The sequence below is a fragment of the Phyllostomus discolor genome, chromosome 7 (genome assembly GCF_004126475.2).
Source record: "Phyllostomus discolor isolate MPI-MPIP mPhyDis1 chromosome 7, mPhyDis1.pri.v3, whole genome shotgun sequence".
NCBI classification, from domain to species: Eukaryota; Metazoa; Chordata; class Mammalia; order Chiroptera; family Phyllostomidae; genus Phyllostomus; species Phyllostomus discolor.
Genome location: NC_040909.2, coordinates 118,926,662 through 118,946,627, shown reverse-complemented (window position 1 = coordinate 118,946,627; position 19,966 = coordinate 118,926,662). Strand labels below are relative to the sequence as shown.

Sequence of the window (19,966 nt, the reverse complement as noted above, 5' to 3'; positions counted from 1 at the left end):
ATATTATCTCCTATCCTCAAGGACCTTAAAAATAGGATGGCCTCACTTACACGTCTGGAGGCTCTGACTACATCGCCAACTAAAGCAGCGAGCTGCAAAAGCACTGCCCAGCTAATTACAAAACTGGGTTGCTTTAAGTAACTAAAGTTTGGGGAATGGTTTCTCAGGCAACAAATCCTAACAGATACAAGATCTATGGAAAATGATCTCAATGAATCTTTTGATGTTTTTCATGTAGCTTAGCTCTTTTAAATATATCATGTCTTTTACTTCCCTGTTTTCTAGGAATCTTGAGTGATTTTTTTGAAAGGGATTATCTGCTGTTTGAACGGACCTTCATTTTCTCTCTGCAGTTGACCTTTCAGCACTAAATGATGTCCTTCTTAAGGACAGGGAGTGTGATTTAATATCCTTTATATTAAATTTCCAGTACCTGGTCCAGGCTCTGGAATAAATGAGTGGATAATAAATATGGATTAACCGTGGCACCAATCCACACAGGTTTGTGCTTTTCCCTAGCAATATTAAAGAGCTCAGATTTCTGTGGAAGCAGAGAAATTAGATGGCTGGACTGACTGAAAGGTCTTAATAAAAAGCCAAACACAAGATTAACTATATTTCACAAAGTTATGATTTCAGCAACAGGGATAACTTAGATGTCAAATTTCCCTGTTTAGATGAATGCCAGCATTCTTGAAAATATAAGAAACAAAGTCTACTGAAATTACTGAGACTAAAAAATTACAAATTAAATTAATAAACTAACATCACTTCCACTAATAAAAATAGATTGAAAAAATATTTAGACATAAACATAATTTTTTAAATACCACACAATAATTTAGAGAAAAAGAAAACCTTACTCTTTTCCTTTCTGAAGATGGATGTCATTGGATCTTTGTGTTGGACTGGAAAAGTAAGTGTTGGCATTGGAAGAATGGTATGCAATCCTTATCTTATGCCAAAAGGAGAGGGGGCGGGGAGAGAGGGAGAGAGGAAGGAAGAGTGAGACAGAGAGAGGGCAAAATATTAACAAACATTTTCAGCACTTATTATTTATTATTTCTGTCAGCCTCAGGACTTCTATGAATAGAAAAGCTACTTCCTATTTTTCTTCTAAGATCTGTTATCCATGATTAAATGAAATTTTTAAAACTTATCAAAGCTCACTTAGCTCCTGCTGCCCGAACATTGGCACTGCTGTACCAAATGTACGGGGCAGGCACAGCTCTTCCACCCCTGGAGCTGCAAGAGAAACTGGAAGGGCATGTAGCAGGAGGACGGGGTTTACTGTTAAATAAAACATTCTTTTGCTCTGCGGAGAACTTCAAGGGATTTAATCCAAATGAGATCGTTAAAAGTAGGTCTGAAAGACGCCGAAGATCACTGAGTGGGTCTGCGTACTGGAACGAGAAGACTGGGTTCCCAGTAGGAATGACTACACCATTTTGGAAGGCAGCATATTGACCAGCTATGATGAAATTGTAATTCATATGTCACAGGCAGGAATTTAAACTTGTGCATGCAGTTTGAGAGGTAATCTTCCAATATATATTGAGTCAAAAATATTCTTCTATTTTCACCTATTAGTTTCACATTTATGAAATTGTCTTAAGGAAACAATATAAAATACAGAATAATTTAATGTATACAAATGTTTGATAAAGTATTATTTGTGACCATAAAAGATCAGAAGTAAGAAATTCACCAGTATGGAGAGAGTGACCTAAGTTTAGTAAACCCACACAATAATATACTATGCAAATGGCCTTACACAAATCATTTAATAACATGTCAACATACTAATATGTGACAAGAGAGTACTATGAAATTGGATGTATGATCCTATGGAAATAAAAAACAAAATAGAGATATAAGGAAATGATGGACTTTATTTTATTACTGAGTAAAAATATAATAGCAAAATATTGTAATTCTTTTCATTTCCTCTGTTGTAGTTATAATTCCCTCATAATAAAATATTTCAATTGTAAAAAACAAAATATGTATTTTTTCACATGGAAGAGAAAATTTGGATGTGGGAAACCAGTTTATTTTAGGTGATGGATTTTCTATGACAACTTTATAGTTTGCATCACATATGTTGAAATGACCAAGAATCCACCCACATGAAAAATGTGTCTGATAAATTCTTTTTTTAATATTTTTTAAAGATTTTATTTATTTATTTTTAGAGAGGGGAGGGAGGAAGAGAGAGAGAGACATCGATTTGCGGTTGCTGGGGGCCATGGCCTGCAATCCAGGCATGTGCCCTGACTGGGAATTAAACCTTCGATGCTTTGGTTCACAGCTCGCACTCAATCCACTGAGCTACGCCAGCCAGGGCTGATAAGTTCTTTAGTGTATTGATTGGTTTGGGTTTAGAATACATTATATACATTGCATATAAAGATTATCATATTGTTTTAATAACATCAAAGATAACCTTGGTCTCCCCTACCTTATCTTCTGGAAGTCCAGTCTGGCTGAAATAAACAGCATAACGGTCATCACCTTTGATGTAGAACCTATACACATCAGAATCCGGAGCCACCAGAAATCCGCTGAAGCGTGCGGCAAATGTGTCTTGCTCCACGGGCCAAATATAGGAAGCCGAATCTACCCAGCTGGCACCCATGTACCCTGGAGTCTTTTCATTGTAGTCAAGTATCTCTTCAAGGTGTGCCGGCCGACTATTATTCCACACCTCAAGCTTCAGACCTCTCCCACCTGAACATAAACACAAAGAAGCCTTTCACTCGAGTTTTGACATGGTGTCTCAATGGCCTCCTATTTGGGTGGTGGTTGGAGATACTCTATTTCAATTCATATTTTTGAGCATGTGTGTGAACAAAACAATTACTACATGTACCTGAATCCAGAGGACAGAATGCTATTAAGACGGTCTACAATTTATTACAACTTCACTTCTCTGCATCTCGGTCTCCATCTATGTAAAATGGGAGTAATGCTACTATTTGCATGGATGCTATGGGGATTAGGTATAATATAAATAGTATATTTTTACATGCATAATATATAAAACACTTGGCACTTTGTAAGGACTTTACTTAAGATAATAACATAATAATTATTACCTATGATATTACCGATGTTGCTTTATATAGTTAAGTCTAAAAACTTCCGAGTTCATTCTGTTTGATCACAAAAACTTTGCCTTAATTATTCTCTGTAACAAAAGTTACTCAATTAATAGCATATAGCCAATCAAAAAACAGATACTGTGGGCTTTAAGATTTGTCAGCATTGTTTTCTTTTTCATTTTTTAACATCACTTCTGATTAAGGATTCCATCTCCTTTTTGGACAGAACCAGAGAGAGAATATGCTCATTAAGGTGCATCTACACTTGCCATAAACCCTGTGATTAATTTTTTTCTCACCCAAAAAGGAGTCATCTAACTCTTTCTATTTCTTCCTTAAAATACAACCACCAAGCCCCTGACCTCCTCCGGCGCCCTTAGTCTTGTCTGGAGCGTCTGGATGTAGGAAACAATGCCTATTCCTCTTCAGCTCAGTTGAGAGAAAAGCTTGAGCACTTCATCCCCTGATGTATGCCACTTTATTTGAAGTTACCAATTATAAATATTAAAATTCTTTTGTTAAACTGGTCTTTTTTAATGTTGTTCAAAATGAGGAAATTTAAGAGGTCGGTAAATAGAATTTATTTGGTTCTGTATTCCAACCACTGCTACAATTACAGACCAATTTCACTGTCTGCACAGGAAGAGACACACAGCCCATGTAAGCGCAAGCACAGGGCCCTGTGGAATGACTGCAGATAATGAGGCCGTCAGCTGCACTTTCCCTGCGTCACTGGTGAAAGTCTGAGAAGAATATTGAGTTCCATTTCTCTCATCCCGTTATCACTCCCAAATCATTCTGGATGAGTAAAGATTAAACTCAGCCATTTATCTTTTTTTAACCAGGAAAAGGCATAACTTAAATTTTCATGTAGCCTGTACCAACATTTAGTAATCATCATTTAATTTGAAATAAAGTCACCATGATACACTATCAATGGAGATGGCTGTTTTTAGTAGGACGTTTGAGGAATTCAGGTCAGATTTATCTCCACTGGTCCAGAAATTATAAAGAGAAAAAGTAGGAAGAAATTTATTATAATTTTCTAAAAACAAATTCTAAAAATTTCAATATTTTTTACTAATTGTTGAAGGCTGACTGTATCCCCCCAAAACTCACATTGCACCTTAATGCCTAATGTAATGGTAGCAGGAGGTGGGCCTTAAGGAGGCACTTAGGTAAGGAGGGTGGAACCCTCATAAATGGGGTTAGTGCCCTTGTCAAAAAGACTCCAGGGACTTCCCCTGGAGAAGGGGCCACCTATGAGGAAGCAGTTGTCCCTGGACACCTAATCTGCCAGTACCACATCTTGAACTTCCCAGCCCCCAGAACTACAAGAAAAGAGATGTTTGTTGTTTATAAGCTATCTAACCAATGACATTCTGTATAGGAGCCAAAACGCACTAAGATGTTAATGATATATATCAATAATAGTCTTCTTAAGTAAATGTAGAAATGGCCATTCTCTTTTCTGGTAACTTACCTGGATGTACAGTTCTGAGAATAGCAGGTTTTGGGGGTGTTTTGCAACATATACTATTTTCTGTGATATTCAAAACATCACAGGTTTGACCTGTAGAGAAGCAAGGTGCAAAGCCATTACTACAGAGCTTCATAATGCAAATCACACCTGCCTATCTTGAAGCACTTTTTCAATTAAAACAAAGTCACACAAGCAAGAGGCAAAGATACTGGGTGGGGGCGGGGCTCATTTCTTCATATATTCCCCATTAAAGCTTATCACTCACTAACTGTCATACTTCGGTAAGGCAACATTTTCTTGGCAAGATATCTCAAGTCTGAGTAAGAAAATTTCACAATTTCTGAGAAACAAAATTAAACATTTCATAAAAATATGTCACATTAAGGGATTTCATTCCTGGGTCGAAGGCGAAGCCTTGAAGAAAATCAATTTTAAGAATTTACAAAAGTAGGTGATCTCAGTTCTCTTAGGTTAAAAAAAAAGTTTGGTCCAAGTTCTTCACATGAAAACAAAAGGGATAATAATTTCTAAGTAGTATTTTCAAATCATTATTTTCAAGAAATACTGAGGATTTAAAATCTCAAATCTGGTTTTCATGTTAACAGCAATGAAATATGGTAAAAAATAAACTTATATTTGCATATCAACTGTACATCAGATCATAAAACACATTACATATATTTAAAATAATTTATGTCCCTGGTTCTAGTATTCAAAACACTTGTATTTAAAACATCAGAAAACATACATAAGACTTTAAAATCTATGGTCTAGATTTTACTATTCATACAGGTTACCAGCAAGGATTCATGGGGATAGGAAAAATACTGTGTAAATGTTAGATGAGGTTGCTTTATATCAATTTCTCTTCTTAAAATCACATGTTGCCTGGCTTGGGAAAATTCCTTCAAAGTAGAAAACACCCGAGCAGAGGGCTGTCTCAGAGAAAGGAGGTGCCAGTAGCATAGGCTGACACCTTTTTCCCTGCTCGTCCAGGGAGGTTAGGTCACTATGACTGAACTGGAAGATCCCATTACTATGTTTACCCCCATCTCCCTTCTGAGTTGCATAGTTCCCTACCTCTGAACAGATCTAGACGAGACCCATAAAACTGATGCATAACCAGAGAACCAATCCCTATGTATATTTGTGGCCATGTGATGCATCAATTAATGCTTGTTGCAAGACCAATATCATCGATAATTACTGACGCCCAAACAAGAGCACAGTATCTGAGAAGGGGATGAGGAGAGTACCCCTAAATACTACTTTAAATGTACTCATAATCAACCAACCCATTGAGAAGTAACAACAGTTCAAGAATGACATTTAAGAATTTGTTAATGTCTAGAAGTGTGGCAAGGAATTTGTGGATGGCAGCCACACCATGCCACCACCACACCCTGCCTTTTTGGTACCGACCTCAGAGCCCAAGGCCTGGTCATGCAAGGCTGCAAGGGGAGGCCCCCACTGCTGGGTGCAGTGGGAAAGGCATCAAGACCCAGAACCAAACGCCTACGTGAAAATACCCAGCTTTAACTTTAAGACATTGATTGAGAAAAGATGATTATTCTTCTTCCAAATTATTAAAGAAAACACAGAATTTGTTCTTGTCAAGTAGGATATTGAAAATGATGAAAAATACCTCCAACTAGAACTCTGACTGGGGCATCTGTCTGATCGAAGAACCGTCCATGTATCGTTAGCAGAGTGCCGCCTTGAATGCTTCCTCGTGAAGGTGAAATCCTAGTGACCTCTGGGGGGGGGTGGGGTGAGGAAAAACACATGAACTAAAACTTCATAAATATTACACATAAACCCAAATGCTTGCTTTTAATTTTTTTTCTAAATTACCTAGCTATAGCACCTACTACCACTAGTGCAGGTTTTACGTTACCAAATCAATGGGTTAGGTGTTTTGTTATTTTGTTTCTGATACAACCCTGCAGAGGACAGTATGTGTGGCTTTCATAGAGACCTACATTTCCTGGGGACCAGGCTTTCATGGAGAATGGTCCTCTGGAGACACTGGTAATGGGAGGATCCAGGGAGTAAGGAAAACCTGGGCTGAACATAGATGTTTGGTGCCAAAAGAAAACATGGGGCCCTGGCTGGCGTAGCTCAGTGGATTGAGCGCAGGCTGGGAACCAGAGTGTCCCAGGTTCGATTCCCAGCCAGGGTACATGCCTGGGTTGCAGGCCATAACCCCCAGCAACCACACATTGATATTTCTCTCTCTCTCTCTCTCTATCTCCTTCCCTTCCCTCTCTAAAAATAAATAAATAAAATCTTTTTTAAAAAAAGAAAACATGGGAAAACAGAAGAGTAGCCTCATCTCCCCTATGCTCTTAAAGGATGAATCTGTATATTTATGGGCCAACATCTTATATTTTTATTTTTCTCATATGGTAGCTTTATATACAAAATTTTCAGCTATGTTGGTAAAAGAGCCTAGTGCATTACTTATAGTAGATTCCATCAAAGTTCTATGTAATTTTACATATGAGTTTCACATTAAATAAACTTCCAGAAAAAGCCAAGCTGTATCATATATGGTTGATTCTAAGACACCTTTGTTTCACATTGAACTGCTATGAAATCTGAGTGTGCCGATGCCAGCACTCCTGACCAGACTGAAGGAAAATTCTTTCAAGAAGAATTGTGTTTGTTTCCGACACTCTCCTAGTAGTGCTACCAGCCCGAGACCTGTGTACATTAAAATAAATTTAATCTGCTTGAGGATTCTCTTGGACTGAGGGCATATATCTGAGAGAGTATTGGCTTGTGGTTTAGATTGACAGCAGAATATTTTTCCTCCTCCATCCAGCAGCTAATGTTGAGACATGCCCGTTTCCCTTCTATGTCTTTTAGCGTGGTGGGTTTATTTTCCAGTCAACCTTACACTAGGAATATAGTCTTCAGGGTCCTAGTTTAATGACAGGGCTTCCTGTTAGACTCCCTTTCTCAGGGGTTTTTCCTTCTCAGATGTACATACAATAATACAGTACACCTTAAGTCACTATTGTCTTTGATGTAATGGAATGAAGTATATACATCTCTCTTCTCACACACACACAGAGTCAAGGGTCACCTACCTGCATATGTTTGAAACATGGAAATTTTATTCAGAGAAGACACAAAATATGCCATTTTTTGTGGGAAACTCCTGTTTAAGAAAAAGTTCAAAAACTCTTACTTTCAGTGCAAGCTTTATTTTAGGAAAATGTTATTAATTATTTCTTTTAGGAATAGAAGTCACCTTATAATTTGCAAAGCAGCTGGACAGAACTTTTGGGGAAGGTTATGTTCTGTGTCTTGATTTAGTTATCGGTTCCACAACTACAGAAGTACACAAATACTACACAGACATACATCTGACAGGGCTTACTGAACTACACACATAAAATATGTATGTTTTATTACATGTAAATTAGAACCCAATAAAGTAAGAATTTCTATCACCATAAAATCAGGAGGACAAAGGCTGGGCTCTTCTGCTGGCCCCAGCTCTCTCTGCGACCCTCCTTGTGTCACAATAACTAACCACTGAACCCTTGCCGGGTATCCTGCCAAGAGATGTAAGCAGTTGGGACTTTAAAAATATTTTAATTTATTGCAATTCAATCCTCACATGAACCCCTTACACTAGATGACAAGAGAGTAAGTGGCAGAAACGGAACCTGCACCTCGGTAGTCTGAGCCAGAACTCTGCCTCCGGACCTACTAATTCGCATGAGAGTACGGTGGATGAGAGCAAGTTAAAAACAATCCACCAGAATTAAGCATGGAGATGGGGAAGGAAAAGAATCTGAATCTAGAAACTGCTGTTCCCTGACTACTTCAATGAACTATAATTAGAAAAGTTATGAAATTCAAATATTAACAGTCACATCCATTCATCATAATTAACCAGAACACAAGGAATGAAAATCTATAGAATCGATCTATAATGCAAATCTTGTAGTTGAGACCAACAGTTAACTCCCTGTAAATCTAACCCAGGTGTGTTATACAATGCACTTGAAAACTAAAGAGTCCCGTTCAGGTCAAGATGGAGGCATAGGTAAATATGGCTCACCTCCTTGCACAACCATATCAAAATTGGAACTCAACTATAGAACAATCACCATTCAGAACCATCAGCCATCAAGCTGAATGGAAGTCTGACAACTACGGAATTAAAGAATCCACACCCACCCAGACTGGGAGGGGGTGTGGAGACACGGAACACTGGTCCCACACACACATGTGATGGATAAGAATTTGGGAGGGATATCTGAGGAGTGAGGAGTCCCAGCGCCCTGCCAGGCCCCCTCAGCCCCGGGGTTCCAGTGCCAGGAAGACAAGTCCCCATAAGTTCTGACGGCATAAACCAGTGGGGATTGAGTGGTGGAAGAAACCTCTGGAGTCCCAAGCAGTTCCTCTTAAAGAATTCATACACCGACATAGGCTCACTAACTCTGAGCTCCAGCCCAGGGTAGCAGCTTGAAGGGACCAGTAACATACAGGGAGGAACTAAAGTGTCTGGTATCAAATCACTATTATATGAAATGTTAAAGGGACTTATTTAAGAAAAAGAAGATCAAAACTATGAACAGTAAAATGGCAATAAATACATATCTATCAACAATTGAATCTAAAAAACAAACTAAGCAAAACTCGAAGAACAGAGACAGAATGATGGATACGAAGAGCATGTTGATGGTTGCGAGATGGGAGGGGTGAGTGAGAGAATGGGTGCAGAGGTGAGGGGATTAAGAAGTGCAAATAGGTGGTTACAGAATAGGCATGGGGATGTAAAGTGCAGTATAGGAAATGGAGTAGCCAAAGAACTTATGACCCATGGACTTGAACAGTGGTGGCGGGATTGCCTGAGGGAGTGGAGGGTGCTGAGTGGAGGGGGGCAAAGAGGGAAATACTGGGGGAACTGTAATAGAATAGTCAATAAAGTATTTAAAAAATGTTTTCAGAAATAATGAAGGCCATTTAATCACATTGCCACTCCCCAAGGATATCATAATTAACATTTGGGTGAGACCAAAAAGATTGTGCTGTTAATAAATGTTATTTGAAATATTGGGAAGAAAAGCTAGAGTCCCTGGAAGTACTTTTTGCTAAATTAGTTATTTAAGAAGTTCATACTGGATTTTATATTTTTATGTTATAAGCCTTTAGTTGACTTACTAAAGATCTGAAATAATGCGAATTCCAACAATATTGCCTGTGGTCATAACCTGCATCAAAAAAATTCTCTCTGCTTCTTAAGTTGGTGGGAAAACTGCCTCCGGACATAAAGTTGGAATGTAATTTATTTGGCATGACATTGAGATGATTTTCACTAATTCAATGATAATGACTAGGCATTTCTCAATTAAGGCAGCCTCATCTGAACCTTATCAGTTTGGAACAGCTGTTGTTTGAACTTGGGTAATAGAGGAAGGAAGGTTGGCTATTAAAAGAAACACAGAATGGGGGCCGCAGTGGTCTTTATTTGGTTCATTTGATACTCAGAAATGCCCCTGAAGATTTGTAAAATATTATATGGCATTTTTAAAATCTTAAAAATGGAGCTTTGCGCAGTGGCAGTATCATAGCCAATAAGGTTTATCCAAGGCGTGATTATTGCTAATTAAAATCTTAAAAATGGGCTTTTATGTAGTAAATATCTTATTTTTAAGTTACCTTAAATTCCTACAATAAAATACACAAAAACACAATATCAGTTCTGATACAATATAAAAGAACAGAAATTTGCTTTAAAAAATTATAAGCCAAGCTCACAGAATCAACAATTCTATGCAGCAATTCCCTATATTATGTGAAAATTTACTGGCTTTTCTAAATTGAAATTTTTGGGGCATGTTAATGCAGTATATTGATTTATGTACACTTATCAATCACATTCAATCACTGTCACTCAAACCTTCTATTTCTGGATAATTATTTCTCTGGGAGACAGATGATAGATTTGTCAATTAGTACCTTTTATATAGACTCAGAATGAAGAGTTCATTTTTCTTGCCTGAAGATGATGACACTGAGAGCATAAGAGACCCATATATAGTTCAAGAAATCATTTCTTTCTTTCTTTTTGCCTAAATAGTCTTTATTTTAAAGCCCAATGGCTTTACTAGCAAATATCTTTTTTTTATTTTAATCATTGTTCAAGTACAGTTTTCTCCCCCCTACTCCCATTACAGCCCACCCACCCAACCCTCCCCCCTTCCCCCCATTACTCCCCACCCCTAGTTTTTGTCCATGTGTCCTCCAAATTTGTTCCTGTAATCCCTACCCATTCCCCCCTGAAATTCCCTCTTCTCTCCCCTCTGGCCACTGTCAGACTATCCCCTATTTCAGTGTCTTTGGTTATATTTTGCTAGTTTTTTTGTTTTGTTGTTTAGATTCCTGTTAAAGGTGAGATCATGTAGTATTTGTCTTTCACTGCCTGGCTTGTTTCACTTAGCATAATGCTTTCCAGCTCCATCCATGCTGTTGCAAAGGGTATGAGCTCCTTCTTTCTTTCTGCTGCATAGAATTCCATTGTGTAAATGTACCATAGTTTTTTGATCCATTCATTTACTGATGGGCATCTAGGTTGCTTCCAGCACCTAGCTATTGTAAGTTGTGCTGCTATGAATATCGGGGTGCAAAGTTTCTTTTGTATTGGTGTTTTAGTGTTCTTAGGATAAAGTCCCAGCAATGGAATTGCTGGGTCAAAAGGCAGATCCATTTTTAGTTTTCTGAGGAAGTTCCAAACTGCTTTCCATAATGGTTGTACCAATCTGCAGTCCCACCAACAGTGCACTAGGGACCCCCTTTCTCCACATCCTCTCCAACACCTGTTGTTTGTTGCTTTGTTTATGATGGCCATTCTGACTGGTGTGAAGTGGTATCTCATTGTGGTTTTAATTTGCATCTCTCTGATGGCTAGCGATATTGAGCATCGCTTCATGTGTCTTTGGATTTTCTGTATGTCCTCCTTGGAGAAGTGTCTGTTCAAGTCCTTTGCCCATTTTTTAATTGGGTTACTAATAAATGAATTTGGTAAAACAGTGGGATACAAAGTCAATATCCAGAAATCAAAGGCATTTCTGTACACCAACAATGAAACAGCAGAAGCAGAAATCAAGAAAAAAATCCCATTTGAAATAGCAAAAAGAAAAATAAAATACCTAGGAATAAACCTAACCAAAGAGGTAAAAGACCTATATTCAGAAAACTACATAACACTGAGGAGAGAAATCAAGGAAGACACAAACAAATGGAAACATATACCGTGTTCATGGATTGGAAGAATTAATATCATTAAAATGTCCATACTACCAAAAGCAATTTACACATTCAATGCAATACCTATTAAAGTACCAATGGCATATTTCACAGACATAGAACAAACACTTCAACAATTTATATGGAACCATAAACGACCCCGAATAGCTGCTGCAATTTTGAGAAAGAAGAGTAAAGTAGGAGGGATCACAATACCTGACACTAAACTATACTACAAGGCCACTGTAATCAAAACAGCCTGGTACTGGCATAAAAACAGGCACATAGACCAATGGAACAGAACACAGAGCCCAGAAATAAACCCAAGCCTCTACGGTCAATTAATATTTGACAAAGGAAGCAGCAACATAAAATGGAATAAAAATAGCCTCTTTAACAAATGGTGTTGGGAGAACTGGACAGCTACGTGCAAAAAAATGAAACTCGAGCACCAACTTACACCTTATACAAAAATAGATTCAAGGTGGATAAAAGACTTAAATATAAAGCGTGACACCATTAAAGTCCTAGAAGAGAACGTAGGTAGGAAAATCTCAGATATTTCATGCAGAAACTTTTTTACTGACTTGTCTCCTAGAGCAAGGGACATAAAGGAAAAAATAAACAAATGGGACCTCATCAAAATTTAAAGCTTTTGCACAGCTAAGGAAAACAGTATCAAAATAAAAAGAGAACTAACTGTACAGGAAAATATATTTGCCAATGATACCTCAGACAAGGGTTTAATCTCCAAAATATATAAAGAACTTACACAACTCCACTCTAAGAAATAATTTCTAACTTAAGAATTGTTGCTTCTAATGTGGTTTTCTAATATTTTCAATAAAATCCTATTGTCCTGTCTTCTCAAGTTATATGTACATCATGCCATTGTAGAAAATGACAGTTAACTCATGGGACTCTAAGTCATTTGCCCCCTGTAAATCACAAAGGTAAATCTTATTATTAGTTACATATCATCCACTCTGGTTTGTCTTTGAACTATAACATGCTCATGGTTTTGGTCTGATCTATAATAGAGCATCCAGCCCAGGTATCACTCTGCTGCAAACCTAATGCCTCTAGATGTCTAGAACTAGAAGATCTGAAAACTACAACAATGGATTTGGTCCCATCAACTCAACTGCAGTTCCACATAGGCAAGGAACAAAAATCAGCCTTCTCCTGCAGTCTGTGAGCATTAACAAGGTATAACATCTACTTTGATTGTAATATTGCCATTCTTTTCAAACTTCTAATAGTTGAGTCTCTCCTCAGAGACAAAAAGAAATCAACAGACCCATCCTGTTGTTGACCTGCTATAGCTATATTAGTATTCCTTGGGTAAATAATACGATTTATCTGGAATTCTGCTAACTGGCTCATTTTCTCAATGGAAGACACTATGACATTTTGTCATAGCATCAGAACAATTCATTTAGGTTTGGCACATCCTGGTCCTGCCCACGAAAGGCCATTAACATGCCCCAGTTACTGTGACAATCAATAAATGTCTCCACACACGTGCAGAAGCACCGGGAGTGGGTGGCCCTGCCACTGCAGAGAACTGAGAGTGAAAGGGAGTTGCAGACCCCTTAGACGTTAATTTGTGGGATGAGAGTAATTAATTTTTTAATCTCTGGATCTAGGGCACAAAGTAAATATACCCTTTTATTTTATTTACCCAGTTAAATCAATTATGAAAATTATTGCTTACAAAATGACCTACCTTCCATAATCACTATCCAAGATGAAGCTGACATTGTGATGACCTGGAATTAATTAAAATACACAATCAATTAGATTCTCAATCATGGGAGAACAATAACTATATATTATAAAGCTGATTTGAAAAGCAAAGAAACTGCAAATGAAAACTGTAATTATACAACCATCTATTAATCCTCAAAGAAATGACAACTGAACTACTACTTTAATATATACATAATGAGGTGTTTCAAGGTTAAAACCAGAAAAACCTGACAAACTATAATAGTAAATGAAGAATAATCAAAAAACATATATGTGTGTCACCATATTAACTCCAGAATTCTTTCATCCATTCAACAGCTATCTAGTTGGGCCAGACACTCTGCCGTGGGCTGAGATGCAGAGTGAGGACACAGTTTGCTCTTCTCCTAACAGAGCATCTTGTCTGGGGGAGGACACAGCCAGCCAAGATCAATGACACAATCAGACCACTACAAGTTGTGATAAAGCTATCAAGGAAAAGAAGAAAGAGCTTTGAAAATGTAAGACAGAGATCAGGGAAAGTTTTTTTTTTTTAAAGACAAGACATTTTATCTGAAATTCTCAGGTTGAGAAACTCATAAAGGCCCTGAGTCAGAAGGGACCAAAGCTCATTCAGGGACTGAGAGGTTTATGTGTATGGGGTAGATAGAGCAAGGGGAAAAATAGAATGAAATAGCTAAATTTGTCATGGAATCTTCTGGATGACAGATGAAGAAGAAGAAAGAAATTTGAAGAAGCTTACCTTAAATGTAAACCTTAGGAAAAAGGCAATTCATACATCTTTACATGAAACTGAAAAGAAGCCAAGGAAAAGAGGAAATGCTAGTATTTAATAAATGGTGGACATTGCAGAAGAATAAAAAACAAGGAAACAGAGCCAGGCCTTTCGGACACATGAAGAGTGAAGGTCAATATTTACCGATGTAAGTTCCAGTCGTCTTACAGACCATAGAACCCATGTCTTCCCCTGGATGGTCTAGTTTTAGACCATACCTAATAAAACATATATGTTAATTTCAAAGCTTACATTGACAGAAAATTTTAAAATGTTATGTTTCCCTTAAAAACATGCATTTCAGAATAGGGATCCAGACAGAAACTGATACAGAAATGATTTCTGTGAAATTGAAATATTTCCCAGCTTTGGTTGAAGATAGTTGAATAGAACTTCATTGAACAATTAAATATTTTATAATTAATTTGACCATCCCTATTGGTATTCCTCTTAAACTTTAGAATACTACCAGAAACAATTATTTTGATAAAAATATTTCTCAAAACATTTTTCTCATAATAATCTAAATAATAGTTCCTATCAAACTACACTGGAGATAACGAAGGATATCAGGTAATATCTAAATATATAAATTCTTGCTAATTTACTATAAAATATTATACTCTATGTTGTTTTATAAAGCATTCAGCTCTTTCATCTTGCTAGAAATTACTATTTGAACTTAGGATGTTTATATCTACTATTTATTTTTCTAAAGAAAATTAAGGTATTTGGATTACTTACAAATTATCAGATTGTGGTATAAGAAGCTCACAGGGCATCCCTCCAATATACACTCTGCATAAATATTTTATTAGAAAAGAACAAGTTATGTTTGATAAATTTTCAAAATGTTTTCCTCCCACCAACTTAATGTCACCTTATGTTTTTCCTCTCAATCACTTATTATCCATCACTTATTCATTTGACAAACATCCATTGAACACCTGTTATATAACAGTCTTTTCTAGGTATTGTAACATGTCAGTGAAAAAAACAAGGATCCCTGCCCTTGTGGGACTGACATTCTGACTTGGGGAGGCAGATCATAAAGATGATAATCAGAACATATTTGGTGTGCTAGCAAGTGAGAAGTACTATGGGAAGACAAAACATTGAAACAGATAATGGGGACTCTTCCATCTGAAGTTCCATTAGTTCAAATTCAAAACATAATTTTGTAGTAGGATTCACATTATAGAAATTCAACAAAGTCCATAACAGAGTCCCCACAGAGTAATCAGGATGAAAAGAATGTCTAGCGGCATCAGCAGGTTGAAATGAAAATAAGAAGCTGAGGAGGGACAGGGTAAGGCTGGAGAGAGGACGTCTGTCTTTGCGTTTCTGCAGCTGATTAGGTCAACACGTTGCTTCAAGGCCAATAGAACCTGATGGCATTGGAGGCCTGCAGGTTACTGACGAGCATAGTATTTTTTTGCATCAGCATAATAAACCACCCAGTGTCTGTGACAGCAAATTATAGACTCGAGGTAGGGCCAGGCACAAACCTGAACTTAAAATATAAGGACTTCTGTTTTCAGAGAATTTTGAACTCTGAATTATACTTTCACATATAAATCCTTTCATTTGGTCATTGCATTAGGTCTATAAAGAAGGTAACCTGAATTATTGTACCCATTAAAGATGGATGGATTCATATTCTCCTTGTAATCTCCTGCCTCATTGCACTTAATAATTGTAGCATCTAACACAGGCAATTACTACATTCAATCCATGCAATCTTTTACAAGTTAGCAACTGTTACCATTCCACTACACAGATGAAGAGACCAAGACAGGGAAGGTAAGTAGCTTGCCCACACCTATGGCCAGTAAGGGGTAGAGCAAGAATTCAAACCCACACAGTCAGCTCCCTGTTCACTCTTCAGCATACCCAGGAATTCCCTCAGAGGTCTGGGATTGCCTGTCTATGGTAATACTATACTATTTAGCCTTAAGTACATACATATATTTTAATTTTTCTCATCTTAAAACTCCTTGGTAGGCACTAGATCATTTTAGTCATTTGCATGTCCTCTATAATTTGTCCCTGGTCTGAGTTCAGAGATTTGGTGGAAGTGACCAGACCTGTGAGTAGCAGAAGCAGCCTGAGGACCAGGGTGTCTTGGCTTCGTGCTCAGCGCTTGCTCTGCTGCTCCTGCTAAGGGCATGCGGGCACAATGTAATGCCTCGGGGGCCCCTACTGTCACGATTAATGTGGTAGAAATGAGATAAATGTGGGTCGAAGATCTCCTCACCTCCCATTAGTAAGTGTGTGAAATTCCTTGTCTATGTATACATAGTGTTTCAGGGTTTTCGGAGTGTAAGGGCTGGGTAGCCCGACCTCTGTGGTTCCTGCTGACCTCAACTCTCTGACTTTATGACATAATTTCATCCATTCATTTGTATTAAACAGGATTAACTTCAGCTACAGTGAGGGGGAAAGGAATCTCTTTTTTAAAGGTGAGCCTTCTATTTCTTGGCAGTTTTATGGAAAATGATGACCTAGAAAACTCCATCTAAGGATTAGAATATAAACCATTCATAACAGTCATATGGTAATTAAAAAAATCTTTATTTATGCTAAACCATTTATATAAAATGTTAAATATTTATTTTCTACTTAGTAGTTCTTTTCTTATATGTAAGAAATCAGCATGAAAACTTCTGGATTATAAAATGATGCAGGTGTCCTTTAATTGAGTTATACCTCACATAATGCCAAATAAATCAACTTTATTTCATTTAGTAAAACCTTTCAAATTGTATGTTTCACAAAGTTACATATGCAAATGTACATGTGTGCGTGCTGTCTGAATTGCTGTTTGACTTACCCATTTAATATATGTATTCAGTAAGAATGAAATACCTCAGAAGCCATGAGACTGATTCTCTACTTCCTGCTGTAGGAAACAGACTTTACGTCTGTAAGGCAATACTGAGATAGCCCCGCCTATGCTGCAGGGTGAGAACTCCTGTCCAAGTACTTGTTTCCAGTCTAGAATGTGGACCATTGTTTTGGGTGTTAAGTAACTAGCCAATAATTACCATTTTGTCCAGAGCTGGTAAATGAAGGAACCAGAATTCAAACTCAAGGCTGGTAATAAGTTATTGATGTTTTGTTGTTGTTGTTTCTTCATTTGTTTTGGCGCTCTCCTGTATACCATGGTACAGTAGAAAAAGTGCCAAGTGACATGTTAGCTGACTTGGGTTCTCCTCTTGACCCTGACAAAGCCTTGAATGTCTAGAATTCAGAGTGTTGTTTTTTCTCTTCATGTGTGCAATATGAGGCAGTTAGATTAAGTAACAACATCCCCTTGTAATAAAGTTCTGTGACTTTAACTCGATTGCTCCGGCACTTGCTTCCATGTGCCTTCTAATCAATCTATCAGAGAGGAAGAATGATGCTTCCACGTCAGTGCACCGTCCAACAGGCTAGTTTTCTTCCATGGTCTGGCTGAAAGAACACTGGTTAATCCCATTGTAGTGATTTTCAACATAATTTGACCCATTATTTTTGGACAATCCAGTCTATAAGTTATAAGAATATGTTTCCACACCAATAATTTACCTCAAAATCCTAACATTTCTCCCGTTTGAGCTTAGTGCAGTGTTACTTCCATAGACGTCAGTGAAGGTTCTCCCTTGGATTGTTATTAATGTGCCTAAAAACAAACACAAAGTTCTGTGTGAGATATGTACCCACATGCCCACACACTTACTACCCGAACATGAGAGGGTCTTCCAATGGAGGAGTGGCCAAGTATTTATATCCCATGTTCACCACTACTGCTTAGCATTCTTCTGAAAGTTCTAGCAAACACACTAAAACATAAATGAGTATTTAGTGTTAAGAAAGTATCTGTAAATACTTGTAGATTAAAGAGGTATTTTCTGACAGGATGAATTATTCAATACATATCACTGAGGTCATAGGTGATTTAGTTGGAAAAAAATAAATAAGAGTCTCTACACTAGAAAAACATATCAATCCTAGGTGAAATAAAAATTAAATATAAAAATAAAACCACCCCAGCTGGTGTAGCTCAGTGGATTGACTGCCAGCCTATGAACCAAAGGGTCACCAGTTCAATACCCAGTCAGGGCATATGCCTGGGCTGCAAGCCAGGTTCCCAGTAGGGGGTGTATAAGAGGCAACCACACATCGATGTTTCTCTCCCTCTCTTTTTCTCTCCCTTCCCCTCTCTCTAAAAATAAATAAATAAAATCTTTAAAAAAGTTTAAAAAACCATACAAACTCTAAAAATACGTGAAAATTTATGTAATACTTATATAATTGGGAGTTGGGGGTCTTCTATAGCATAAAAACAAAAGAAATAAAAGGTTATGATTTATAGATTTTTTTAAAAGGTTGAAAACCTTTTTAAAAGGTTTTATTTATCTTTTTTTTTAAAGCAGGTAACTTTTTTAAAAGATTTTATTTATTTGTTTTTAGAGAGGAAATGGAGGGGAGAGAGAGAGAGAGAGAGAGAGAGAGAGAGAGAGAGAGAAACATCAATGTGCAGCTGCTGGGGGCCATGGCCTGCAACCTAGGCATGTGCCTTGACTGGGAATTGAACCTGCGATGCCTGGTTCGCAGCCCACACTCAATCCACTGAGCTATGCCAGCCAGGCCTATTTATCTTTAGAGAGACAGGAAGGGAGGGAGAAAGAGAGGGAGAAAAACATCATGTGCAGTTGCCTCTTGTGTGTCCCCATTTGGGAACCTGGCCCACAACCCAGGCACGTGCTCTGACTGGGAATCAAACTAGCAACCCTTTGGTTTGCAGGCTGGAACTCAATCCACTAAGCCACATTAGCCAGGGCTGATTTAAAAATGTTAATAATAACACTTTTAATAAAGTGTTATTAATATAACACTTTAAAAATTAATAATAAAAATTAAAAGTGTTTGAATGACAGAAAAATCATTAATCAATTTCAAAGCAAATGATAAATTCCAAAGTATTTCTCACATGTATTATACATAAATGGTTAATATCCTTAAAATGTAAAGTTTTCTCACAATCTAACATTAAAAATGGTGACTAGCCTTAATTTAAACCAAGAAGAAAAACAAGTACTTTATAAAAGAAAAAATACAAATGGTCAGTAAATGTAAAATAAATTTAACTACATAAGTCAAAGAATTGGAAATTGTTTTTAAAACTTACATTTTTCATGTAAGTACTTGGAAAAATTGTACATAGAATTGTCAAGGTTACAGAACTCGGCATTCTAACATATCCCTATTGGAATTATAAACCGGTATAATTATAGTTATTGTAATGAACACTGGAAACCAGCTAAATGTCCCATAGGAAAAAAGTTAAATACGCTAAAGTAGATTCAGATGCAGCCATTGAAAATCATTTTATAATATATATTGGAAGTTATCATACGTTCAGGAAACTACTATTTATAAATTTTCAGATATTATAATAATTTTATACACTAAAAAATAAATTAATTAATTACCACAAACCAAAGAGATAGTTCAGCTGTCATATAACAGACCTGGAGTCCCAGATAAAGGTGTGATGCTCCGTATTGTTGGGGTTCTGAAACTTTTTGCCTGTAAAAT

The 19,966-nt window shown here is 37.2% G+C and overlaps 1 protein-coding gene and 1 non-coding gene across 2 annotated transcripts in view; one reads left to right on the top strand and one right to left on the bottom strand.

Moving 5' to 3' along the window:
- PKHD1L1 (PKHD1 like 1) overlaps positions 1–19,966 on the bottom strand; it is a 144,993-nt gene that overhangs the window by 110,098 nt on the left and 14,929 nt on the right. The window contains exons 5-14 of the mRNA XM_028534074.2: positions 19,900–19,957; positions 17,954–18,047; positions 15,128–15,181; positions 14,528–14,601; positions 13,586–13,628; positions 7,683–7,753; positions 6,233–6,343; positions 4,588–4,677; positions 2,462–2,730; positions 864–955 (exon numbers count right to left, since the gene is read on the bottom strand). Coding sequence (XP_028389875.1) covers positions 864–955; positions 2,462–2,730; positions 4,588–4,677; positions 6,233–6,343; positions 7,683–7,753; positions 13,586–13,628; positions 14,528–14,601; positions 15,128–15,181; positions 17,954–18,047; positions 19,900–19,957 — 956 coding nt within the window. The remainder of the gene's footprint in view (positions 1–863; positions 956–2,461; positions 2,731–4,587; positions 4,678–6,232; positions 6,344–7,682; positions 7,754–13,585; positions 13,629–14,527; positions 14,602–15,127; positions 15,182–17,953; positions 18,048–19,899; positions 19,958–19,966) is intronic.
- On the top strand, positions 10,156–10,293 carry LOC114514926. The gene has a single exon (XR_003686146.1). It is a non-coding gene; the product is annotated as a U4 spliceosomal RNA (small nuclear RNA).